Below are 16,348 nucleotides of genomic sequence, written 5' to 3' on the forward strand. Positions count from 1 at the left end.
CTCAGTGGATTTGTTTCTTTTATTTTGAAGGAGGGTAACAGCGATCAGAGACCGATGACACGTGTGATGACTCATCGATCAGCTGATCAGCTGTTCAATACTGTAGTGAGCTTCCGAGGTATCGAACACAACAAATCACTCTTTTTCAGCATCTTTTCTTACAAAAAACCTACAAAATCATCATCTTTATTTTCTTTGTGCAGCTCTTTGATTGGTTGGCTGTTAAAACACTACAGGAAACAGGAAACTGCAAATAGGAATGCCCCGACAAAATAAAATACGCTACACATATAAATACAACTCGGACAATAAAAACGGAATCAAACGTGATTTTCTTTGTGCAGTCGAGTCGTCGGCCGTTTGAAATGATTCGGATTCTTCATCGCTGATCGGAACAAACAGACCCGGGCGCCAGCGCTGGAGGAAGTAATCTGATTACTCCAGGAACTGTAGTAATAATACTCTGTTACAGGAAAAAGTCCAATATCTCTCTCTGAAATGTAGCGGAGTAGAAGTAGAAAGTGGCATGAAGAGAAAAGAAGTAAAGTACAAGTACCTCAACATTTGGTACTGAAGTACAGTACTGGTAGTAAATGTACTAAATGTACTTAGTTACATTACACCGGTTTCTGTGTGTGTGTGGATATGTCTGTGTGTATCTGTGTCTCTGTGTGTGTGTGTGTGTGTGTGTGTGTGTGTGTGTGTGTACAGTACTGGAGTAAATGTACTTAGTTACATTCCAGCGCTGACGGGCGGGTTCATTACAGGCAGCGGGTCAATCACAGAAGAAGAAGATGAAGAAGAAGCAGCAGCAGCAGAAGCAGAAGAAGCAGAAGAAGAAGCAGCAGCAGAAGAAGAAGAAGAAGAAGCAGCAGAAGAAGAAGAAGAAGAAGGCGTCAGCAGGAAGTCTGACTGTTCAAGTGTCTTTAAACGCTCGGCGGCGCCCCAGGAGCACGCTTGCATTGACTGGCACGAGGCGGCAGGTAGCTCCGCCCACAGGACTCAGCTGTGACATGACAGCGGTGTCACATGACGCTCTCCCCCAGCGCCGTGGCGCCGCCAGCGTCTCCGTGGTTACCGCTCAGCACACCGACCTCGATGGCCACGTCTCGCCGTCTCACCGAGTTGTCTTTGGAGTGATAGTCGTCACTCTGGTCCTTCGCAAAGTTCACAAACACCTGGAACACACAGACAGGTAATCAGGTAAACACCTGGAACACACAGACAGGTAATCAGGTAATCAGGTTAACACCTGGAACACACAGACAGGTAATTAGGTAATCAGGTAAAAACCTGGAACACACAGACAGGTAATCAGGTAAACACCTGGAACACACAGACAGGTAATCAAGTAAACACCTGGAACACACAGACAGGTAATCAGGTAAACACCTGGAACACACAGACAGGTAATCAGGTAAACACCTGGAACACACAGACAGGTAATCAGGTAAACACCTGGAACACACAGACAGGTAATCAGGTAAACACCTGGAACACACAGACAGGTAATCAGGTAAACACCTGGAACACACAGACAGGTAATCAGGTAAACACCTGGAACACACAGACAGGTAATCAGGTAAACACCTGGAACACACAGACAGGTAGTCAGGTAAACACCTGGAACACACAGACAGGTAGTCAGGTAAACACCTGGAACACACAGACAGTGGGGGGGAGCTTCATCATGGGGCCCTCTGCTACCAAGTCATTTTAAAATTAAAACCGTTAAAAAAGAAACTTAAATATCTGATGAATGTTATAATGTGTCCCTTGTTGAGCCAATAAGCCTTTATGTCAAATACAACACAAAGAAAAGACACGTGTTTTTAACCAGTTTGTATTGATGAACAAAGAGAACAGTTTGCTGGTCAAGTAAAAATGTTTCAGCACCACGGACAGCGACAGCTGATGGACAGCGATGGTGCTGAACAGGCCAAGAGCTCTCAGTCAGAGCCACACTATATAACTGACATGGCTCTATTATATATACACAGTACAAAAGTTAGGACACACCTTCTCATTCAATGTGTTTCTTTATTTTCATGACTATTTACATTGTAGATTCTCACTGAAGGCATCAAAACTATGAATGAACACATATGGAATTATATATATATATATATATATATATATATATATATATATATATATATATATATATATATATATATATATATATATAGACAGACACACACAGCTGGCTGCACCCAAGCTATCTCTGCTACTGACCGACAGGTAAACAGTTAAAGTTCACAAACACCTGAAACACAGACCCAGGAACAACAGGTAAAGTTACACTTTTATTAACCTGCAACCTCTTGCTTTTCTTCTAAATTTAGATTAGATTCAAATTTATTGTCATTGTGCAGAGATTGGTCCACACTTTGTCTCACGTTTTTGCAAAAGTTTTTTGTCACTTTTTCCAAGTTTTAGACCAAATTTTTCCAAATTTTGACATATTGACAAAACTTAAACTCATATATTATACTTGTCATAATTTTGTTTTTTTGCGCTTCTTGATGTTTTAGCTCTTTTTTTTCCCCACTTTTTAAAATCTTTTTAAAATCTTTTTTTGGAAAATTTGGTTGAAAGAATCCTAAATTTTCTGATGTTTTGAAAACAGGTCAGTACAGGTGCGTACCTGGTCCAGTGTTGTCTGGGTGACTATGAATGGAGTTTGGTGAGCTCACCAGACTCCATTCATATTTCTGTCACTTTAATGTTGTTTAAAAAGCATGATATAAAAATCAAAAATAACCCTTCACACAGCAAAAAAAGAACATCATGAAGAAGTGTAATGTTTCTCCCTATAAATACTACATTTCCCATGAGCCCTGCTGCCTCCCAGCCCGGTGCGTACCTGGTCCAGCGTAGTCTGGGTGACGGAGTAGTCTTCGATCCTCAGCGTGTCTTTGTTTTGGGCCAGGATGTTGAAGATGTGTGTGAGCGAGGTGAGAGACGAGGGCAGCTGGTACTGCAGCATGTTGCGGTGCTTCTCCTTCAGCGTGCTGCCGCTCAGCTCGCTCTCGATGAACTTCATGACGGGGAGCAGGTCGGCGTCCGGCCCCCCCACCCGCAGGATGATGGTGTAGCCGTCCCCGAACCTGACGGGACACAACAAGGCTTAGTCTCAGGGGGCGTCTCATTCCCCTGCTCTGGTGTTCCCCCTCTCATTCCCCCTGCTCTGGTGTTTCCCCCTCTCATTCCCCCTGCTCTGGTGTTTCCCCCTCTCATTCCCCCTGCTCTGGTGTTTCCCCCTCTCATTCCCCCTGCTCTGGTGTATCAGACCATACAGATATATCCAAGCAAAGTACAATAAACAAACACATTTTATTTTGTAATCCAGTGTTACCTGTTCTTCAGGTGTTGGACACTGCCGAGACATCTGAACCTGCCGTTCACCATGATGGCCATCCTGGTACACAGAGCCTCACACTCCTCCATACACACACACACACACACACACACACACACACACACACACACACACACACACACACACACACACACACACACACACACACACACACACACACACACGTTAGTTTGTTGTGTGTTGAAGCTATTGTTCTGTTTGGGTTTCTAGCCCAGAACCTGAGAACAGTCTCTGATTGGTTGTGTGTGTCCTACCTGTTTGAGTGAGTTCTGATTGGTTGTGTGTGTCCTACCTGTGAGAGGTGAGGTCTGATTGGTTGTGTGTGTCCTACCTGTGTGAGGTGATTGGTTGTGTGTGTCCTATCTGTGTGAGGTGATTGGTTGTGTGTGTCCTACCTGTGAGAGGTGAGGTCTGATTGGTTGTGTGTGTCCTATTTGTGTGAGGTGATTGGTTGTGTGTGTCCTACCTGTGTGAGGTCTGATTGGTTGTGTGTGTCCTATTTGTGTGAGGTGATTGGTTGTGTGTGTCCTACCTGTGTGAGGTCTGATTGGTTGTGTGTGTCCTACCTGTGTGAGGTGATTGGTTGTGTGTGTCCTACCTGTGTGAGGTGAGGTCTGATTGGTTGTGTGTGTCCTACCTGTGTGAGGTGATTGGTTGTGTGTGTCCTACCTGTGTGAGGTGAGGTCTGATTGGTTGTGTGTGTCCTACCTGTGTGAGGTGAGGACCACAGATCGTCCCTCCTTGATGATGCTGTGGATGCAGTTCCAGAGAGCACGGCGAGCTTTAGGGTCCATGCCCGTGGTTGGCTCGTCCTGAAATATATCACATATAGATCAGAGAAGACTCAATATTTACTTTTAATCTTTTGAGACGTGGTAAGGTTGTGTGTGTGTGTGTGTGTGTGTGTGTGTGTGTGTGTGTGTTACCAGGAAGACGACCGGCGGCGCTCCGATCAGCGCCATGGCGGTGGACAGCTTCCTCATGTTTCCTCCGCTGTAGCTTCCTGCTGCTTTGTCAGAATACTTCAGCAGACCCAGCTTCCTGATCCCCCACTCAGCCACCTGACAACCAACCAATCACATCATCAGGTTTACAGTTTTTTCCAACTGCTTACACACAAAATCTTTTCATGTCACATGATTTTTGAAACCTCTCACTCAAAGTGCGAAACTACACAGCAAATCTCCAAAACCATATCAACTATTTCTCAGCCTTTCACTCAGTTTTCAATTGCATGAAACACTTTTTTCAAAACATTACACACAATTCTCTACCTAAGACACAAAAATCTAACAGGAAGTGACTTGCTATCCATTTCTAAACACAACCAATCAAATTGCTACACTTATTTACCAGGGTACACACACACTCCTCCTCACATTTGCAAACATATTATGTCATAACTGAACACTAACCAATCACTGCTTTAGTATAGGAATATACAGAGGTCAAAGGTCAGATTACCTGTTTTGAACAATGGATGCCAACAATAGACAGAGAGTAAGAGGGGAGTAGGAGGAAGAGAGAGGGGACAACAACGAGGAGGAGGAGGAGGAGGGGGGAAGAAGAGTAAGAAGGAGAGCCATCTCTGATGAGATCAGGGAGAGAAGCCCATCTTGAGTAGCTTTAAGGTGGCGTCCATACTGCAGTAACTATCTAATGACTATTTCAGCATTACTAATCAATCAGACTTTGTTCTGCACAAAGTGCATACAATTCTGTCCCCCCCCGCCCGACACACAAGCACGGACAAACACTCACAACACACACACGCGCACACACACACACACACACATATTCTTTATTCTAAAAATGATATCTTTGGTTTACATATGTTTATACTTTTGTTTTCTTGTTTCATGCTACTGTATACAACACGGTGCTACTCTTACTAACGTGATGTTTTGCCCAATAAATATTTTCTGTTTTACTGTAAAATTACATTGTTTTTATCAGTGCCCTTTTCAACCCCTCTCAGCAGATTAATTCTCTCTAGAACATTGTAAATGTAGATATAAACCTATGAAAGACAGAAGAGCTTTAGATTTAGAACAACAGTGTGTACATGGTATATCCATATATTTACTATTATGAAAAAGGTGTTTGCCATTTGATGCAAATGCTTCATTTTGAGATGTGTTTATGGTATTTTGAATGCAGTGTTTCATTTTGAAGGAGATGTGAGGCATTTAGCATTTTGTGTGTGCAGTTTGGGGAATTGTGTGTAGAGTTTTGAAAAAAGGAAACAGTTAGAAAACGTGTGTAAGCAGTTGGAAAAAACTAACACTCGGCCACCTGACAATCATCTTCATCATATGTCACCAATCACATTAGTGTTGCTTATTGTGGCAATAAACCCTTTTCTGAACGTGTGTTTAAACAAAAAAAAAATTGGGCGCTGCTATGGCAAACACTTATAATATATGTATATATATATAATAATTTATACGAAATAAGGTCACGAAAAGCACCAAAAACGTCAGAAAAAGGGAAAAAAAAACATTTGAAGAAAGTTGTAACGAAAACGTTAAAAAGCTAAAAAAATGAAATAAAAAAGGACAAAAAAGTAGTTCTGTGTACGTAGTAACGTGTGTGTTGACTCACGTCGCACACTTCCTTCTCGGGGACGCCTCTCAGCACGGCGTACAGCTCCAGATGTTCTCGTCCTGTCAGCAGCTCGTTGATCGAGTCAAACTGAGGACAGTAACCCATGTTCTGATGGACCACATCTATCTCCCTCAGGATGCTGCGCGCACACACACACACACACACACACACACACACACACACACACACACACACACACACACACACACACACACACACACACACACACACACAGATTGTGGTTCAGCTGTTTGGTTCTGGTTGTATTTCAGTGTACTATTATCCTGCATACTTATCCTTATTCCGCCACATTTTTGTCCTGCTACTAGTCGTGGAGCTTTGCCAACACATGCACACAAAATACATCAAAATGTGTGTAATGACCGGGAATGTTGCGCTATGACTTTTCTAAGAGATTTGCCGCATGGTTTTCACAAAATCGGCAAAAGAAATTTCCCAAAGACTTTAATGGGAAATCTTCAGGAAATCGCTTAACATCAATCAAAACAACCCCTCTTTGGGGCCATACTGTATCGCCATACTTTAATGTAGAAAAATAATTAAAAGTGTAAAATGAAGACAAGACTTTGGCCTTTATTGGCCTGAATGGGCATTCTGATATCAGTTTATGTATCGTCCAGTTTTCAGACCGGTTCAGATTTTCCAGTGTGTGTGTATGGGAACAGAATGTTGAGAGTTAGAGTGGAGGTCAGAGGGGGGAGCTGCAGTACGATTCTCTGAAATATTTCCAAACAAATTGCTCTCTCCCCTACAGTTTTCACTCTTCATATATCATAGTTGGTCAAAATGTAGGAAATGTTGTGCTAGTCACAGACATGTAACTATGGAATCCACTGGACTTAAAGGAACACGCCGACTTATTGGGACTTTATCTTATTCACTGTAACCCCCAGAGTTAGACTAGTCCATACATACCCTTCTCATCTCTTATTGGGACTTTATCTTATTCACTGTAACCCCCAGAGTTAGACTAGGCCATACATACCCTTCTCATCTCTTATTGGGACTTTATCTTATTCACTGTAACCCCCAGAGTTAGACTAGTCCATACATACCCTTCTCATCTCTTATTGGGACTTTATCTTATTCACTGTAACCCCCAGAGTTAGACTAGTCCATACATACCCTTCTCATCTCCGTGCATGTTGTAATGCTGTCTGACGGCTCCAGCAGCATCAGGCCAGCACAGATCCTGCAGGTAACTGGTTCCAGTAATCCTACTGCTCCCAATAAGTGACAAAATAACTCCAACATGTTCCTATTTACATGTTGGGATTTGTAGAGTCACAGCGTGTACAAAAATAAACAACCTAACTATATTCTCAGACAGGCTTAATGCAAAGCAAATCATTCCGCCCAAGTACTATATTCTTCCGCCTGAGAATATAGTTCCCGGTTTGTTTACAGTTAGAAGATGGCTGTGTCTCATGTTACGTTGTTTTTTGTACACGCTGTGACTCTATAAATCCCAACATGGAAACAGGAACATGTTGGCGTTATTTTGTCACTTATTAGGAGCAGTAGGCTAGTTGGAACCAGTTACCTGCAGGATCTGTTCTGGCCTGATACTGCTGGAGCCGTCAGACACCATTACAGCACGCACGGAGATGAGAAGGGTATGTATGGACTAGTCTAACTCTGGGGGTTACAGTGAATAAGATAAAGTCCCAATAAGAGATGAGAAGGGTATGTATGGACTAGTCTAACTCTGGGGGTTACAGTGAATAAGATAAAGTCCCAATAAGAGATGAGAAGGGTATGTATGGACTAGTCTAACTCTGGGGGTTACAGTGAATAAGATAAAGTCCCAATAAGTTGGCGTGTTCCTTTAAACGTTTGGCTCTGTTCATACCAACTGCCGATAGAAACAATGAAAAAAAAATATCTGGAAGGACGCAGTCTGCCCCTCCCTCCTCTAACACACAGACAGACACAACATGATGTCATGATGGACTAACTGACCAACTGACTGACTCCTAACTGACTTCAGGTCTCAACACCAACAGCAGTTTTCACAGAGACGAGGTTCTAGTGCACCTATCATATTCTTGCTTCTAACTTATTTTAGAAGCCTTAAAGAAGGTTGAATATTTCAAAAACTATTAATGTGATTTGAAAGTTAAATATTGCCCTAATATTTTAAAGTTTGAATAGAGTTTCTCAAAAATTCAGAATAACCAAACACAAACTCCTCCTCCTATCATGGAGTCTCTTTACTTTGGGCAGTGTTCAGGACATGTCAAACAGCAGATTTACTGTTATAGTGTTATTTGGATGTGCACCAAGTAGTAGGCACACTGTCAACATTTCCTGCAGAATTTTCTAGTTCTGGTTAGAGTTCTGGTTCTCTGTGTGGACCCTTTAGGTCGTGGACTCTAAAACCTCCGGGACCTTTGACCTCACCTCTTCCCGGCCAGGAAGGCCTCCCCGCTGGTCACCACGGTGTCTCCTGTCAGCATCTTAAAGGTTGTCGTCTTCCCTGCTCCGTTCACACCCAGCAGCCCGAAACACTGAGACACACACACACACACACACACACACACACACACACACACACACACACACACACACACACACACACACTTTATCAGTTGCTCCAGTACTGTGTTTTAATGCTACCCAGAAACACCCAGAGTTGATGTTTATGACATCATGTTATAATGGTTATTATGGGATGTATTGTGTGACCAGTCTCACCTCTCCAGGAGGAATCCCCACACACAGTCGGTCCACTGCTGGCTTCTGTTTCCTCTTAAACACCTGCACACACATATACATTCACTGGATACATACATAAACTGTATATACTAATACTAAGTATACGACTAATACTACTACTGAATTCAGTTGGGTTTATAGAGTCAGATCCTAACAGGAGTTTCTCAGGACTCCTACCTGTACGTACACACCGCGGCCGACTTGAGCTACAACGTTACAGGAAGTCATTCATTTTCAACGGAAGCAGCTTCTCTCAGCTGCAAGTCTGTCGGCGTCGCGATTTGTTGAGCGACCAGAGAGTCAAGCAGAAAGTTGAAGTTTGGTCAACTTTATGGTAATGAGCTACGACGCGGTTCAGCAGCAAACGACCAGCAACCAATCAGAATACAGACGTCCTTCGTGCTGGCTGATCCCAGAGAAACATACAATGTAAACTTTCGTTCATACCAGAACATTAGTTCAGAGAAAATGGAGGAAAAACTCACTAAACCCCCCCGAGATACAGCCTCACAGGGCGGCTGATATTCCCCTGGAGAGAAGGTCTTCTCCAGGACAGTGATGAGCTCCGTCCCCCCGGCTCTCTCTCTCGCACTTCTCTCCGAGACAAGCTGCACAGTTTCAGGGTTCACGGTGGATTATATTTCATCCACGGAGCTCTGTCAGTTGGCCACAGGGCGGGATCGGTCGGTGATTAAAGAGGCGGGAGAGTTTCCTCGGTTTACAGATCGCTGTCTTTCACTTTCACTCGGATGATCCGTTAAATATTAACATTAATGTTAAATAAAGTAGTAAAGTGATCGAACATAGAATGCTGCCACGTCAGAGTGGCCAGAGCTTCTTTTGCAGCTCAAGTGGGCCACAGTGTGTACGTACAGTTACACTCTATCACTGACTCAGACTCCGAGAGAGTCTGGTGTCTGTCTATCTGTTTATCTGTCTGTCGGTCTGTCTGTCTGTCTGTCTGTCTGTACCTTGGTGAGCTGTCTCAGCTCCAGGATGTCTCCGTGTCCGAGGCCGTGGACAATCCTCTGTCTCTCTCGGGCCACGTCCTCATCCTCTTCTCCCAGAGGGCCCAGTTTGGTGAGTGTACTGACCGGCCTGCAGACAGACAGACGGGGCAGAGAGACAGACAGACAGACGGGTCAGAGAGACATACAGACAGGCAGAGAGACAGACAGACAGGCACTGAGATCATGAAGTACTTTCTGCATCAAACTGGGACTTTTATTTTGAAGGGTACATGTGGTCAACATGTTGTAATAAAGGTTAGCTCTGCTGCCCCCAGGTGGACAGGCAGGTGCATCACAGCTCAGAGTTACACAGGAAGATGGAGTGCTTGGGTTTCTTTTTAAAGTAGTTTCTAATATCTGTAATTGGACTTTTACTTACAGTAAGCAAGTATTCTACTTAACTACATTTTACAAAAGCAAATAGTGTGTCTGTGATTTTTGATTTTATTTATTTATTTTTATCAAGAATGCCTTACACATGAAAAAAAGACATCAAATACAATCAAGGATAAAAACACAATAAAGTCCAGGACTTATTTCCATTGTGGTCCTGTGTGTGTGTGTGTGTGTGTGTGTGTGTGTGTGTGTGTGTGTGTGTGTGTCAGTGTGTGTGTGTGTGTGTGTACCTGGGTTTGATGAAGAATCTGTACTGGATGAGGATGGTGATGATGAAGAAGACCACTCCCTCCACAGCCATGGCGAACAGGTTCTTCCCCACCATGTCCCACTCCAGAGGAGAGCGGAACCGGTTCTCACCTGTTCAAAGCGTCCAATCAGAAGCCAGGAACACAGGAAGACACAGGAAGAGAGGGACAAACTTGTCAATATAATCATACAGTTGTGGTGCATGTACACTCACCTAAAGGATTATTAGGAACACCATACTAATACCGTGTTTGACCTCTTCTCATCTCCAAGCCCCAGTAAGTGGCTCCAAGCCTGGGTTAACATGCTCCAGGCCTAACACCCTCCCCCCTAAGCCCCAGTTAGTGCCTCTGTGGTTGGGTGTTGACCTCCAGGGCCCTCGGCCTCACCTCCAAGCCCCAGTAAGTGGCTCTAAGCCTGGGTTATGATACTCCACAACCCCCATCCTACCTCATAACCCCAACTAGAAATTTAACAGGTGTTCCTAATAATCCTTTAGGTGTGCGTATGTGTGTGTGTGTGCGTATATGTGTGTCTGTGTGTTTCTGAGTGTATGTGTGTGTGTGTGTGTGTGTGTGTGTGTGTGTGTGTCTGTGTGTGTCAAGGTCACTTTATTTATACCCGAAGGTAGATTTCGCTTGTCTGTGCGTGTGTGTCTGTGCCTCTGTGTGTGTGTGTGTGTGTGTGTGTGTGTGTCTGTGTGTGTTTGAGTGTGTATGTTTGTGCTGTGTGTATGTGTGTGTGTGTATGTGTGTTTGCATGTGTGTGTGTGTGTCTGAATGTGTCTAAGTTACCAAATCTCTCGAGGGCGTCGGCCATGGCCTGGTTCTTCACCATGTCGATGAGTCCTCGGCCGAGACAGAAGTGAGGGAAGATGAGCAGGACGTTCTTCAGGATGTCGTTGATTCCTCCGATCTCCTAAAAACAACAAACACAACAACAACAGGAAGTGAACACACACACGTTTAGGGGTTGAACTCAACTCCCGGGATGGATGCTACGAGGGCCCCTGGTACCAGGGGACCGTGAGTGTGGTAGGACACCTTAAAAAGCCCTGGTTCAGTTATTTAGAAGTGTTTAAAAGGAGCCTAAAGGAGCCGGTGTACAGGACAGTCAGCTGGAGTTACAGCAACTAAACAAGTTCAGTTCTCCCCCCCAAAAAAACTTCAGATTTTTTGCCTGAAAATTTTAAAAACAATTCTCATAATATTCCAATTTTCTTTTTAAATATTCAGTAATTTCCCCTCAGTGTGTGGGAGTATCTGTGTGTGTGTGTGTCTGTGTGTGTGTGTGTGTGTGTGTGTGTGTGTGTGTGTGTGTGTGTGTCTGTGTGTGTGTGTGTGTGTGTGTGTGTGTGTGTGTGTGCGTGTGTGTCTGTGGACCTACATTGTTCCCAAACAGCTCCATGACGAAGGTGGAGATGCTCCCGTTGATGCCGATCAGGATGTTGACGCTGGTGAGGACGACGTACGCCGTGCTCGGGATCTTAAAGAAGAACGATGCCGGGTACATCAGAGGAGTGATGGACCAGCTGGAAAACACACACACACACACACACACACACACACACACACACACACACACACACACACAACTTATTACCAGTGTTTCCCATACATAGTAGCAGCATTAGAATTGTGTTGTTAGTTTTGTATAGTAATGTCTGTAATAGTGTTGTGTAGTATTGTGTAGTTCTGTGTAGTAGTGTGTAGTATTGTGTAGTAGTGTGTAGTATATTGTGTGTCTGACCCGTATAGAAGCAGCAGCAGCGCGAGCACTGGTAGGTTGGTGGAAGAGACATAGGCTTTCTGTTGGAAACTGATGAAGATGATGATGACCAGCGTTGCTGGGACGACGTAGTTACACTGTAGAGACATATACAGGAGGCAGTTAGGGTCAAAACATGTAGTTACACTGTAGAGACATATACTGGAGGCCATTAGGGTCAAAACATGTAGTTACACTGTAGAGACCTATACAGGAGGCCGTTAGGGTCAAAACATGTAGTTACACTGTAGAGATATACAGGAGGCCGTTAGGGTCAAAACATGTAGTTACACTGTAGAGACATAAACAGGAGGCCATTAGGGTCAAAACATGTAGTTACACTGTAGAGATATACAGGAGGCCGTTAGGGTCAAAACATGTAGTTACACTGTAGAGACATAAACAGGAGGCCATTAGGGTCAAAACATGTAGTTACACTGTAGAGACATATACTGGAGGCCATTAGGGTCAAAACATGTAGTTACACTGTAGAGACCTATACTGGAGGCCATTAGGGTCAAAACATGTAGTTACACTGTAGAGATATACAGGAGGCCGTTAGGGTCAAAACATGTAGTTACACTGTAGAGACATAAACAGGAGGCCATTAGGGTCAAAACATGTAGTTACACTGTAGAGACATATACTGGAGGCCATTAGGGTCAAAACATGTAGTTACACTGTAGAGACCTATACAGGAGGCCATTAGGGTCAAAACATGTAGTTACACTGTAGAGACTTAAACAGGAGGCCATTAGGGTCAAAACATGTAGTTACACTGTAGAGACCTATACAGGAGGCCGTTAGGGTCAAAACATTACACACAATGTTTGGGACCCTGAAGGCATCACGCTACAGGGGTCTGTCAAAGGGACCATGAACACTTTGTGATTCAAATATTCCAACTTTTTCTTGTAATATTCATTCAGAAATATTCTATCTACTTTAGCCTCAAAATATTCCTAATTTTTCTAGATAATTCAAACTATTTTTTTTTTTTTAAATATTCCAACTTTTCAAAAGAGATTTTTTGTTAGAATATTCAAACTTTTCTTTCAAAATATTCCAACTTTTTCAAGTAATTTCTCAACTTTTTTCTTAAATATTCCACACTGAAACTGTTCCTCACCCCGTCCCTGATGAAGTTACACTCTGACAGAAAGGGTGTGTTTGTTTCGAGCCTCAACATGTCACAGATAGTTACAATCTTTTACACAGAGACACTGAGGGTGCGTTTGTTTTGTGTCTCACCATGTCCCAGATGAAGTTGGCCACCCAGTAGAGCAGCGGCTGCACGCCGCTGATGAACTGCATGTGTTTGGCTTTGCTGACTCGCTCTTGGATGAGGAAGACCACGAAGCTAGCAGGGACGAAGGACATGGCGAAGATCACACAGATGGACACCAGGACATCCACGGAGGTCGTTACCCTGGAGACGGTCAGGAGGCGGAGTTAGACACAGAGAGGCTGCTTGTTTTGGTGTATTTGAAGGGGTACAGCTACAGCCGGAAGTTAAGCAAAATTACGCAAAATCTAGGCTAATACAATAATATAATTTAAAACGTTCACCCTGGAAATCAAACCACAGTCTTTCTCCTAAATTTATACCCTCTACCCTGCAGCTGTATCCCCTCTAACCTGCAGCTGTATCCCCTCTACCCTGCAGCTGTATCCCCTCTACCCTGCAGCTGTATCCCCTCTACCCTGTAGCTGTATCCCCTCTACCCTGCAGCTGTATCCCCTCTACCCTGCAGCTGTATCCCCTCTACCCTGTAGCTGTATCCCCTCTACCCTGACTATCCGTCCAATCTGAGGGTCCGTCTGTGAGCTGTGTACTCCCTGTGAGCTGTGCAGTATTCGCTGTGAGCTGTGTAGTACTCCCTGTGAGCTGTGTAGTACTCCCTGTGTACTCTGTAATACTCCCTGTGAGCTGTGTACTCCCTGTGAGCTGTGCAGTACTCCCTGTGTACTCTGTAGCAGTCCCTGTGTTCACTGTAGTACTCCCTGTGTACTCTGTAGTACTCCCTGTGTACTCACAGAGCGACCTGTGACAGCTGCTCCTTGGTGAGGTTCAGAGGATGGTTGAAGGCTCTGATGCCGTAGTGACTGGCGTCCCGGCCTGGCGGCAGGTTGGCCCGCAGGATGCCGTTGTTCATCACGTTGATGAAGGCGCCGATGCTGTGCCAGCCTTTGTTGTTGAACCAGATCTGAGGACACGTTTTCATAAGTATTACCATCTCTCATCTACAGATGTCATAAACAGATGATGTCATAAATATGTTACAAACAGATGATGTCATAAACAGATGTCATGTCATAAACAGATGATGTCATAAACAGATGATGTCATAAACAGATGTTATAAACAGATGAGGTCATAAACGGATGAGGTCATAAACATATGATGTTATAAACATGATGTTATAAACAGATGATGTCATAAACAGATGTTATAAACATATGTCATAAACAGATGATGTCATAAACAGATGAGGTCATAAACAGATGAGGTCACAAACAGATGAGGTCACAAACAGATGAGGTCATAAACAGGGTCAAACGGTCTTCCTGTCGACCATACAACGCATGCAAATTTAAAATTCAAACTTATTTTTAACGTTTTGGTCGACATTTCGACACTCTTATTTTTCCTAATGTTTGTTTCCTTTTTGGATGTTTTTGCTGAATTTTTCAGCGTTTTGTTTATAAAGTTTTTGTTGTTTTTTACCCACATTTCTGTCCCCTTTGTCAACATGGGGTGGCCTCAAGGTTAAAGAAGCGAGCTTGTGACCGGGAGGGCGCTGGTTCAATCCCCAGACCGACAGGATAAAATCTGGGTGGGCATTTTATTTTGACAATATGGTTGACAGTTAGGGTGACCAGACGTCCCAAAAAATTTGGGACAGTCCCGAAATCCAAGCAGTTGTCCCGAATCCCGATTCCTGACCTAATTGTCCCGAACATTTGAGCAAAGTCTCAAGAGCAGACTCTGAGTAGTTATAGTCTGATTGAACATTAGAAACTGGTCATGGTGGGTTTTAACTGAGTCGTCCAGCAGCACGCAGCTCCCGTCATCACCTGAGTTCATGATTTTAATGATTTTTTTATTTGTATTTTCGGGTTTATAAAACAGACAGTTGAGTTTCTGAATAAAAATAATTTTGGTGCGGAGTTTTGAAATTCATGTTAAGTGCAAGCAGCTACGAGATAGAGTGATTGGATTGGATGTTGCTGATGTTAAAGCGCAGACATGACAGCCAGTTGTCGGAGTTTTGAAATTGATGTTACACCACCCTCCCCCCCAAGTCTCGTACCGATTTTTACCCATTCTCATCTGGTCACACTATTGACAGAAACCCAAATTTCGGATATAGAAACCTTTTGAAAATGGGTCAAATCTGATGACAAATTTGACAAATTTTGTTTCATTTAGACTGATAACTTCAGGATTGAACCTGTTGATGTTTATCCCTCTACGACAGTTATGTATGTTTTCTTGTGTGTTATAAATCTCTGTTTTGCCGGAGCCTTTAAACACATCACAGCTGCGTCTTACCTTGACGTTGTTCTTCGTGTCCAAACCGTTAATGAAACCGGACAAATTGTCGAGGAATCGATCTGCAGCAGCGCCCTGAAACACACAGACGACCTCAGCTTAGTATCGGATTCATTAAAGTACAAATGTTCAGCAGCAGTTAGAGTCCACTAAAAGTTCTGTTGTTGCTGCTGACAGACTCAGATTATTATTCTAAGTGTCTGACAACATTATGGAAATCACCGTCACCAAACTCCACCAGACTCCATGTAAATAATCAGGACTTTTATCATCGTAAAACACACTTCATTCACAGTGGACAGAAACTAAATAAAACTATTAAAAGCCGTCTTGGTTCATCTTTCCACTGTTCCAACAATTACTCTGGTTTAGTTGAAATAAACCCTTAATTCACCCATTTACATGTGGAAATATACTGGCTCTATACACGCTAAAAGTCCTGATTATTTACATGGAGTCTGGTGGAGATATGCTGGCTCTATACACGCTAAAAGTCCTGATTATTTACATGGAGTCTGGTGGAAATATGCTGGCTCTATACATGCTAAAAGTCCTGATTATTTACATGGAGTCTGGTGGAAATATGCTGGCTCTATACACGCTAAAAGTCCTGATTATTTACATGGAGTCTGGTGGAAATAT

At 43.5% G+C, this 16,348-nt stretch overlaps 1 protein-coding gene across 1 annotated transcript in view; it reads right to left on the bottom strand.

Moving 5' to 3' along the window:
* The window catches only part of LOC114563313 (ATP-binding cassette sub-family A member 1), a 36,102-nt gene continuing 19,754 nt past the window's right edge, over positions 1-16,348 (bottom strand). Inside the window, exons 11-26 of the mRNA XM_028590158.1 lie at positions 15,707-15,781; positions 14,188-14,357; positions 13,402-13,579; positions 12,133-12,248; positions 11,770-11,914; positions 11,178-11,301; positions 10,365-10,494; positions 9,700-9,826; positions 8,708-8,770; positions 8,414-8,520; positions 5,987-6,128; positions 4,309-4,443; positions 4,091-4,194; positions 3,359-3,451; positions 2,867-3,110; positions 1-1,178 (exon numbers count right to left, since the gene is read on the bottom strand). Of these exons, the coding sequence (XP_028445959.1) occupies positions 1,026-1,178; positions 2,867-3,110; positions 3,359-3,451; positions 4,091-4,194; positions 4,309-4,443; positions 5,987-6,128; positions 8,414-8,520; positions 8,708-8,770; positions 9,700-9,826; positions 10,365-10,494; positions 11,178-11,301; positions 11,770-11,914; positions 12,133-12,248; positions 13,402-13,579; positions 14,188-14,357; positions 15,707-15,781 (2,106 nt within the window). The 3' untranslated portion in view covers positions 1-1,025. The remainder of the gene's footprint in view (positions 1,179-2,866; positions 3,111-3,358; positions 3,452-4,090; positions 4,195-4,308; positions 4,444-5,986; positions 6,129-8,413; positions 8,521-8,707; positions 8,771-9,699; positions 9,827-10,364; positions 10,495-11,177; positions 11,302-11,769; positions 11,915-12,132; positions 12,249-13,401; positions 13,580-14,187; positions 14,358-15,706; positions 15,782-16,348) is intronic.

The sequence above is a fragment of the Perca flavescens genome, chromosome 10 (assembly GCF_004354835.1).
Source record: "Perca flavescens isolate YP-PL-M2 chromosome 10, PFLA_1.0, whole genome shotgun sequence".
NCBI lineage: Eukaryota > Metazoa > Chordata > Actinopteri > Perciformes > Percidae > Perca > Perca flavescens.